Here is a 10,585-nt window from a genome sequence, read left to right as displayed (position 1 = left end):
CTCCCAGAACGAAAAGTGAAGAAAGAGGATAGCCACACTCGAGCGATCTGCACTTCCACAGGACCAGCTTCGCAAGCCTGCAGACATCCAACAGGAAACGGAGGGATAAGACGATTTACAGCCTAAAGCAAAGGTGAACCAATCATTTTTCCACAAAACTTGGGGATTTGGAGGCACACAACAGGGAGGGAGTGAGTCATGGTTTAAGCCACTGCCAGCTGGCAGTGGCACCAGCCCTACCTGGTGTTGAGAAACACCCCCTCCTACACTGAGCTCCACTTCCACGTAGGCCGGGAGGTGCCTGAAGTTGGTGAGAAGTGGCAGCGTGGGACTAAGCCGTGTGGAGAGGAGAATAGAGCAGGGAACACGCTGAGTTCTCCAGAGCACACAGCTGCCGCAGTTTAAGGTGGGGGAGGGTCCGAGCCCAGCAACCACTCTCCGCGCCACAGGAACCAGAGCCCACTCGGGCATCTCTCTGCAGAACACTCCCAGGTCAAGGTTAAGGGGAGTTTACACAGAAGGAGACTTTGACTTTGGATATAGAGGAGGTTTGGGATAGCACTGAGAGGTCAGAGTGAGCAAAATTAGACTCCTCGATCCATTAGGACCCCCCCTCTGCCCCTCTGGCACCGATCCTGCCCACGCATTCCAGCGCTGACTTAGGCTCCGGGTTTGGAGGGGAGGCACAGAGAGAGCGCTGGTACGTGCCCCTGCTCCACCAATTTGATATTGGACCATCACTTGCTGCACAAGTGGCACTGACTCTGTGCTCAGAGAGTGGACCCTGCCTGGATGGGGCAGTACTATAGGGGAGATTGCCCTTGGCGGATTTAAGGCAGAGAAACATTGCCTTCCACACTCTCCTGCAACCCGGAGCCCTGCCCTGGGCACCAAAGTCTCTGTCCCAGCCTAGGGGGCGGAGCTGAGATAGGAACTGTTCCCATTTCTGCTGCTTATCTCCACCTGTGTAATTAAGGAGACAGAAGACAGGGATTGGTGGGTCCCATTGCCTGCCTGCCCGCTTCTGGTCAGTCTCTCCCTGCACAGGTGTCCCGCGCTCTGTGGCCAGAGTGCGGAGCCCACCTGGGCAGACCCGAGCCTTGTAGGAGGCTGCCTTTAGTGGTTATAAAGCAGAGGTATTTTACGACCCCCACATCCGGGGATTTGGGGATAGGCCTTTGGCTCCAAAGTTTGTATCCCCGCCTTGGGAGCGGAGCCGAGATAGAAAGTGCTCCCATTCCTGCCGCTTATCTCCACCTGTGGAATTAAAGAGACAGAAGACGGGGCATGATGGGTCTGGCTGCCAGCCTGCCGGCATGCTGGCTTCAGGTCAATCTCTCACTGCACAGGTCTCCCGTGCTCTGTGTCCAGAGTGCGGAGCCCGCGTGGGCAGGGCCTAGCCTTGTAGGAAGTTGCCCTTAGTGGCTATAAGGCAGAGAGATTTTACGTCCACCACCATCCCGTGTCTTGTGGCTGAGCCTTTGGCTCCAAAGTCTCTGTCCCCGCCTTGGGGGCAGAGCTGAGATAGGAACTGTTCTCATTCCTGTCGCTTATCTCCACCTGTGTAATTAAGGAGACAGAAGACAGGGATTGGTGGGTCCCATTGCCTGCCTGCCTGCTTTTGGTCAGTCTCTCCCTGCACAAGTCTCCCGCCCTCTGTGTCCAGAGTGCGGAGCCCGCCTGAGCAGGGCTGAGCCTCGTGGGAGACAGCCCTTAGTGGCTATAAGGCAGAGAGACTTTACTTCCACCACGCTCCAGTGTCTTGTGGCTGAGCCTTTGGCTCCAAAGTCTCTGTCCCCGCCTTGGGGGCAGAGCTGAGATAGGAACTGTTCCCATTCCTACCGCTTATCTCCACCTGTGTAATTAAAGGGACAGAAGACGGGGATCCGTGGGTCTGGCTAGAGGCCTGCCGGCTTCAGGCCAGTCTCTACCTGCACAGGTCTCCTGCGCTCGGTGTCCAGGCCCTGGAGTTTGACTGGGCAGGGCCTAGCCTAGTAGGAAGCTGCCTTTGGTGAATACAAGACAGAGAGACATTACGACCCACACACTATGGTGACTTGGGGCTGGGCCTTTGGCTCCAAAGTTTCTAGCCCCACCTTGGGGGTGGAGCTTAGATAGGAACTGCTCCCATTCCTGCCATCTATCTCCACCTGTGTAATTAAGGAGGCAGAAGACGGGAGGCCGCCGGAGCAGCCCGAAGACCAGTGGGAAGGGTAGGGGAATTAGCTGTTTCCCCTCCACTACATCTCCGACTGCTGGTGGGCTCCCCAGCGGGTAGAGAGACCTGCAGACACCAGCCCAGCGACGGCTGCCGACAGTGAGCAACTCCACCTACCAGCTCAGAAACTAAACAAGACGTGTGAATACCCAAACGAAAACCTAAAGGAAAGAAACAACAACTGAGCGAAATGGGAAGAAATCAGCGAAAGAACTCAGGAAATATGAAGAACCAAACGGAAAACACACCCCCAAAGAGGAGCACCAGCCCCCTAGAAATGGACACCAACCAAAATGACAGAAGAGAAATTCCGTTTGTGGATCATAAGAAAACTTAACGACCTGCAAGAACAACTCAATAACCAACACAAGAAACCACAAAAAGCCTCCAGGACCTGGAAAAAAAGTTCACTAAAGAAATAGACACAATGAAGAAAAGATTAACCGAACTCCTAGAAATGAAAAATCAATTCAGGGAACTACAAAATTCAGTGGAAAGCCTCAAAAACAGGGTAGATCAAACAGAAGAAAGAATCTCAGAGATTGAAGATAACACCTTCCAATTAAATACATCAGTCACAGAGATAGAGCAGAGAAACAAGAGAAAAGAGCAAAGCCCACAAGAGATGTGGGATTATGTGAAGAAACCTAATGTGAGGGTCATAGGGTTACCAGAAGGGGAAGAAGACAACACTCAAGGGTTGGACAAGCTTTTTGAAGATATAATAGAGGAAAATTTCCCAGGCCTTGCTCAAAATCTCAATATACAAGTTCAAGATGCTCAGGGAACCTCTGGGAGATTCAATGCAAACAGGAAGACGTCACGTCATGCAGTCATTAGACTGACCAAAATATCAACTAAAGAGGCCCTTATAAGGGCAGTAAGATAAAAGAAGCAAGTAACTTACAAGGGAAAGCCAATTCGAATAACACCAGACTTCTCTAATGAGACTTTACAAGCAAGGAGAGCCTGGGGCCCCATTCTCACTCTTCTGAAACAAAACAATGCCCAGCCTAGAATCTTATTCCCTGCAAAACTAAGCTTCGTATATGAAGGACAAATAAAGACATTCCCAGACAAGCAAAGCCTCAGAGAATTCACCAAGACAAGACCAGCCGTACAAGAAGTACTCAAAACAGTGTTACACACGGAACACCATAATAGAAACTCATGAATATAAAAATAACTAAAACCCAAAGACTAAAGTATAGATATATACTAAAGAATATACCTATAGACTGTATAGACTAAAGTACAGATATCCAGATATCACTATGGCTCAAGAGAGAAATCAAAGCAACAACATCCAACCCAACAGAATGAACAGTAATCTACCTTACCCATCAGTTCTCTCAATAAACGTGGATGGCTTAAACTCTCCACTCAAGAGACATAGGCTGGCTGAATGGATAAGAAACTACAGGCCAAGTATATGCTGTCTTCAGGAAACACATCTAACCTGCAAGGATGCATATAGACTAAAAATAAAACGGTGGAGATCAGTATTCCAAGCAAGTGGAAGCCAAAGGAAGGCTGGCGTGGCAGTTCTAATTTCAGACGATTTAGTTTTTAAACCAACAAAAGTAGTGAAAGAGAAAGAGGGTCATTATATAATGGTGAAGGGCACAGTTCAACAAGAAGAGATAACAATTTTAAATATATATGCACCCAACTTAGGTGCACCCAGATTCATAAAGCAAACCTTACTGGATCTAAACAAATTGATTAATAGCAATACCATAATCACCAGAGATTTCAACACCCCACTGAAGGCATGAGACAGATCCTCCAGTCAGAAAATTAACAAAGAAATAATGGACTTAAAGAAAATTCTAGAACAATTGGGACTGACTGACATTTACAGAACATTCTACCCAAAATCCACTGAATATACATTCTTCTCATCAGCTCACGGGACATTCTCTAAGATTGACCATATCCTAGGACACAAAGTAAACCTCAAGAAATTTAAAAAAATAGAAATCATACCATGTATCTTCTCAGATCACAGTGGAATAAAAGTAGAAATCAACCCTAACAGAAACTCACATTTCTACACAAAAACGTGGAAATTAAACAACCTCCTCCTAAATGATTACTTCATAAATGAAGAAATTAAGATGGAAATAAAAAAATTCTATGAAGAAAATGACAATGGAGAAACAAGTTAACAACTCATCTGGAACACAGCTAAAGCAGTTCTGAGAGGAAAGTTTATCTCCATAAATGCCTATAACCAAAAATAAAAAAGATCACAAATAGACAATCTAATGAAACAACTCAAAGAGCTGGAAAAAGAAGAACAGACCAGCCCTAAACCCAGCAGAAGGATTGAAATCAACAAGATCAAATCAGAACTAAACGAAATTGAAAACAGGGAAGCTATTCAGGAGATTAAAAAAACAAAAAGTTGATTCTTTGAAAAAATAAACAAAATTGACACGCCACTGGCTAAGCTCATGAAAGGCAGAAAAGAGAAATCTCTAATAAGCTCCATCAGGAACAAAAAAGGAGATATCAAAACTGATCCCAAAGAGATACAAGATATAATCTATGAGTACTACAAAAATCTTTATGCACACAAACTGGAAAATGTGGAGGAAATGGACAAATTTCTAGAAACACACAGGCTCCCTAGGTTAAATCAGGAAGAAATAGATTCCCTGAACAGACCAATCTCAAGAGCTGAAATAGAAACAGCAATTAAAAATCTCCCTAAAAAGAAAAGTCCCAGTCCAGATGGCTTCACACCCGAATTTTACCACACTTACAAAGAAGAACTAGTAGCTATCTTGCAGAAACTATTCGACAACATCGAGAAGAACGGAAACCCCCGGACACCTTTATGAAGCGAATATTACTCTGATACCAAAACCAGGAAAGGATGCAACAAAAAAAGAAAACTACAGACCAATATCCCTAATGAATATAGATGCAAACATTTTCAACAAAATCTTAGCTAACCGAATCCAGACGCTTATCAAAAAAAATAATACATCACGACCAAGTGGGCTTCATCCCAGGGATGCAGGGATGGTTCAACATACGTAAATCTATAAATGCGATTCACCACATAAACAGAAGCAAAAACAAAGACCACATGATTCTCTCAAGAGATGCAGAAAAAGCTTTTGACAAAATTCAACACCCTTTCATGATACGAACACTTAAGAAAATAGGCATAGAAGGGACATACCTAAAAATGATACAAGCCATATATGACAGACCCATAGCCAACATGATACTGAATGGGGAAAAACTGAAAGCATTCCCACTTAGAACTGGAACCACACAAGGCTGCCCACTATCTCCACTTCTATTCAACATAGTGCTGGAAGTCCTGGCTACAGCAATCAGACAGGAAAATGGAATTAAAGGTATCCAAATAGGGGCAGAAGAGATCAAACTTTCACTGTTTGCTGATGATATGATACTATATTTAGAGAACCCCAAAGATTCAACCAAGAAACTCCTGGAACTGGTAAATGAATTTAGTAAAGTCTCAGGATACAAAATCAATACCCAGAAATCAGAGGCATTCGTATACGCCAACAACAATCAAATTGAGAACCAATTTAAAGACTCAATACCCTTCACAATAGCAACAAAGAAATTAAAGTACCTAGGGATATACTTAACCAAGGAGGTAAAAGACTTCTACAGGGAGAACTATGAAACACTGAGGAAGGAAATAGCAGAGGATGTAAACAGATGGAAATCCATACCATGCTCCTGAATCGGCAGACTCAACATCATTCAAATGTCTATACTACCCAAACTGATCTACAGATTCAATGCAATACCTATTAAAATCCCATCAGCATTCTTCACAGATATAGAAAAAATAATTTGATGCTTCGTATGGAACCAAAGAAGACCCCGAATATCAAGAGCAATTCTAGGCAACAAAAACCAAATGGGAGGTATTAATATGCCAGATATCAAACTATACTACAAAGCTGTAGTAATTAAAACAATCTGGTATTGGCACAAAACCAGGAATATTGACCAGTGGAACAGATCTGAATACCCTGACATAAAACCATCCTCATATACTCATCTAATCTTTGACAAAGCAGACAAAAACATACGCTGGGGAAAAGAATCCCTTTTCAATAAATGGTGCTGGGAAAACTGGATAGCCACTTGTAGAAGGCTAAAGCAGGACCCACACCTTTCACCTCTCACAAAAATCAACTCACGCTGGATAACAGACTTAAACCTAAGGTACGAAACTATTAGAATTCCAGAGGAAAATGTTGGAAACACTCTCCTAGACATCAGCCTAGGCAAAGAGTTCATGAAGAAGTCCCCAAAGGCAATCAAAGCAGCAATAACAGTAAATAAATGAGACATGATCAAACTAAAAAGCTTCTGCACAGCCAAAGAAAGTTATGAAAGTAAACAGACAACCTACAGAATGGGAGAAAATTTTTGCATCCTACGCATCCGATAAGGGGCTGGTAACTAGAATATACTTAGAACTCACGAAAATGAGCAAGAAAAAAATCAAATAACCCTATTAAAAAGTGGGCAAAGGACTTGAACAGAAACTTTTCTGAAGAAGACAGAAGAATGGCCAACAAACATATGAAAAAATGCTCATCATCTCTAATCATCAGGGAAATTCAAATCAAAACTACAATGAGATATTACTTAACTCCAGTGAGAATGGCCTTTATCAAAAAGTCTCCAAATAACAAATGCTGGCGTGGATGTGGAGAGAGAGGAACACTCTTACACTGCTGGTGGGACTGCAAACTAGTTTAACCTCTGTGGAAAGTAATATGGAGATACCTTAAAGTGATACAAGTGAATCTACCATTTGATCCAGCAATCCCATTACTGGGCATCTACCCAAAAGATCCAATGACACTCTACAAAAAAGACACCTGCACTCGAATGTTTATAGCAGCACAATTCATAATTGCAAGGCTGTGGAAACAGCCCAAGTGCCCATCAATCCAAGAATGGATTAATAAAATGTGGTATATGTATACCATGGAGTACTATTCAGCTCTTAGAAACAATGGTGACATAGCACATCTTGTATTTTTCTTGATAGAGCTGGAACCTATACTACTAAGTGAAGTATCCCAACAATGGAAAAACAAGCACCACATATACTCACCAGCAAACTGGTATTAAGTGAGTAGCACCTAAGTGGACACATAGGTACTACAGTAATAGGGTATTGGGGAGGGGGGTGGAGAGAGGGGGGCAGGTATATACATACATAATGAGTTACATGTGCACTATCTCAGGGATGGTCATGCTGGGAACTCAGACTTGTTGGGTGGGGAAGGGCATTTATTGAAACCTTAAAATCTGCACCCCCATAATATGCCAAAATAAAAAAAAAGAAACATGAATAAACTAAAAAAAATAAAGAATGCAATAAATTATAATAGGGCAATTCAATGCTGGTAAATTAGATGCATAAGTATAAGGGACAAAATCCACCCTTACCAAGCTACCCAGCAGGTACCTAAACAGCCTTGTCTCTCACACATCTTTGCAGGCAAGATCTTAACTGCATCCAGCTTTCCCTCAAAGGGAAGCTTTTCTCAAAAGTATCTTCCAAAAAGCCCTGTGTGATAATGGAATGTCCATGAAAAAGCTTTCTATGATCAAATACATTTTGGAATCACTGCACATTGCATTGTTAGACATTTATATTTTGTCCAAAAATTTACTAATACCTTTATAAATAATGCTGCCACATATACTCTTCTATATAATCTTTTTGCATATATTCATTCATTAATTTAAAAATATTTATTAAAGATTTATGCCAGGCACTGTAAACATTGGGGATATAATGATTAACTATATAGGCAAGGTCTCTGCCCTTGGAGAGCTTACAACTTAGTTGGGAGACAGAGGCATAAACACACAAAAATAAATAAGCAAGATACTTTCAGAGATGTTATTGGGGTCCTCCTAGGTTCTTCTCCATTTCCCACAAAAATATATCATTTGAAGTAATATAAGTTTCTAGGTATGAAGATAAATGTGTGTTCATGTATGATGACATTACTTTTTATTCCCCAGAAATTTCCCAAGGAGGATTTATCTCCAGGAAAGCCATAAGATCAAGAGAACAACTATAATCTGCAGGTAATTTTATGTTCTTCTCTCTGCTGATGATGGAGGTAGGACAGACCAGGAAACAAGTGGTTGTTAGTATGAATGTAGAACAGTTGTGCTCTGTTTAGGGCTGGTGGTCTCAAAAGCCTTGCAGTGGTTATTGAAGCAGAGGGAGGATGAGATGTTAACAGCCACATTTGTTCTGAGGGCCTCATAGTGGTTTAGGGGTATGTGTGCAAAGGAAGATTACCTTGCATTTCCCAAAGGCTTCTAGGTGGTGTTTATCCAGAAATACAAATGTTCACAAGACACACAGAAATATATTTGGCTCCCACATATTCATTGCATGTCTAAATATATGTTCACCACTACAATTTAGCAAACATATTTAAAAATTTGGATCTTTAATTAGAGAGTAGATGTGGTATTTTTTTTTCCATCCTGAGATACTTTGCTTAGGATAATGGTCTCCAGTTCCATCCAAATTGCTGCAAATGACATTATTTCATTCCTTTTTATGGTTGAGTAGTACTCATGGTATATATATATATATATATATATATATATATATATATATATCACAGAGACACAAAGAGATATAAAGCTTGTTGGAAATCAAGAAGAGGGGAGTATTGTATTGGGTACAATAAACAGTATTCAGGTGATAGGCACACTAAAAGCCCTGACTTAAGCATTGTAAAAGGTATCCATGTAACAAAGACATTTGTATCCCCTTAATATTTTGAAATTAAAAATACCTAAAAAATAAAAGAAAAAAAATTGGCCCTTGGCAAGTAAAGACACATTTTAGATTAAAAACTTTTAAGTTAAATAGTTGAGTTGATGCTGTCATTCAAATACCTTGCAATTACCAAAATTTCTCACCAAAATCACTTGAACTATTTAGTATCTGCCCAAACGTGAACTAGTGGGAAAGAGAACATATGACTAGCTAGTGAAGCAATTGCCACTGTTAGTAAAAGAATATAAATACTAACCTGGGTTTTCCATTGACATGAAGACAGTTTCTCCTGAGAATGGGAATAGGGTAAGTGTGTCTTCATAGACCATTTTGTGTTTGAAGGTATATCCAGAGAAGAAGACAGAAAGGAAGTCAGTCTGTGCTCCAATGCTTAGAATATACCAGTATGCCACCTCATGCAAACAAACTGACAACTGCAAGCTATCAAAAACATAGCCATTGATGCCTGAAAAACAATGGGGCAACAAGAAGTTTAGCAGTATCTTGGATTTATTATTTTGAATTGTGATTGTAATTATATAATTAGGAATTATTATATGTTATGTACATTACCTTACTTCTAAGAAGAGATAGAATTATTTTTTCCCAAAAAAGTAGATTGTTAATCAGCTGGGCCCCAATCCCAAAGTGAGGAGAGATCCATAGACCATCATGGTAAAGATAGATTTGGATGTTACATGGGGTGGGCAAGCAGTTAGGTAAGGAGTAGGGTGTTTACATGATCTCAAAGTATATCCCTTGAAACTGTTTATTAGTTGCAAGAGAGAAAATAGTAACTACACAGAGGATAAACCAGAAAAAAATCTTGACAAGGTGATTAAAGTTAACAAATGGTAAAGTTCCAGATTCAAGGAATGGAAAGAAGCAGAAGAATTAGATGCTTGTACTAGATCCCTGTACTGAAGGGAGGAAATGCTGTAAATGATAGCATTGGTTGATGCCATTAAAATACTGGCTTCCAATCACAAAAATGTATTGTGTCAATGTGAAATGTCCAGAATTTTATAAAGTCATTCTGGTTAGGTAAGAGAATGTCTTTATTTGTAGGAAATACACAATGAAGTATTAAAAGGTAAAATGGCATGATATCTGCAATCTATTTTCAAATAGAAAACAAGTAATAAAAGTATATATATAAAGAAAAGAGAAAATGACAAATCACATATGGTAAAATATTAAAAATTGGTGAATCTGGGTAAAAGATACATGCAAGTCCTCTGTACTATTCTAGTAAATTCCGTGTAAATTTTAAATTATTTCAAACTAAAGAGCTAAGCAAAAGTATTAATAACACCAGCCTTTGTCTATACATGGAATTATTTTTGAAAGCCTCTTCCATCCATCCATTTATCAATTCAATAAACATTTGTCTACTCTGTTACTAGGTGCTGTGCAAAGTGGTGGCCCACAAATCCACTAAGCAATGCTCAGACACTGGCTTAGTGGAACTAATTAAGAATAAAAGCTTCTTTTTCTAAAGGGTATTAAGAGATAGTATAAAGCTACTGTAATTA

The 10,585-nt window shown here is 40.9% G+C and overlaps 1 protein-coding gene across 1 annotated transcript in view; it reads right to left on the bottom strand.

Annotated features, from left to right (window-relative positions):
• The window catches only part of F8 (coagulation factor VIII), a 249,234-nt gene that overhangs the window by 103,035 nt on the left and 135,614 nt on the right, over positions 1–10,585 (bottom strand). Inside the window, exon 13 of the mRNA XM_075999764.1 lies at positions 9,307–9,516. Coding sequence (XP_075855879.1) covers positions 9,307–9,516 — 210 coding nt within the window. The remainder of the gene's footprint in view (positions 1–9,306; positions 9,517–10,585) is intronic.

Source organism: Microcebus murinus, unplaced genomic scaffold (assembly GCF_040939455.1).
Source record: "Microcebus murinus isolate Inina unplaced genomic scaffold, M.murinus_Inina_mat1.0 scaf005_hap2_Mmur4.0, whole genome shotgun sequence".
NCBI lineage: Eukaryota > Metazoa > Chordata > Mammalia > Primates > Cheirogaleidae > Microcebus > Microcebus murinus.
The sequence above is the reverse complement of the archived record's forward strand: the minus strand, read 5'-3'. Positions and strand labels throughout refer to the sequence as shown.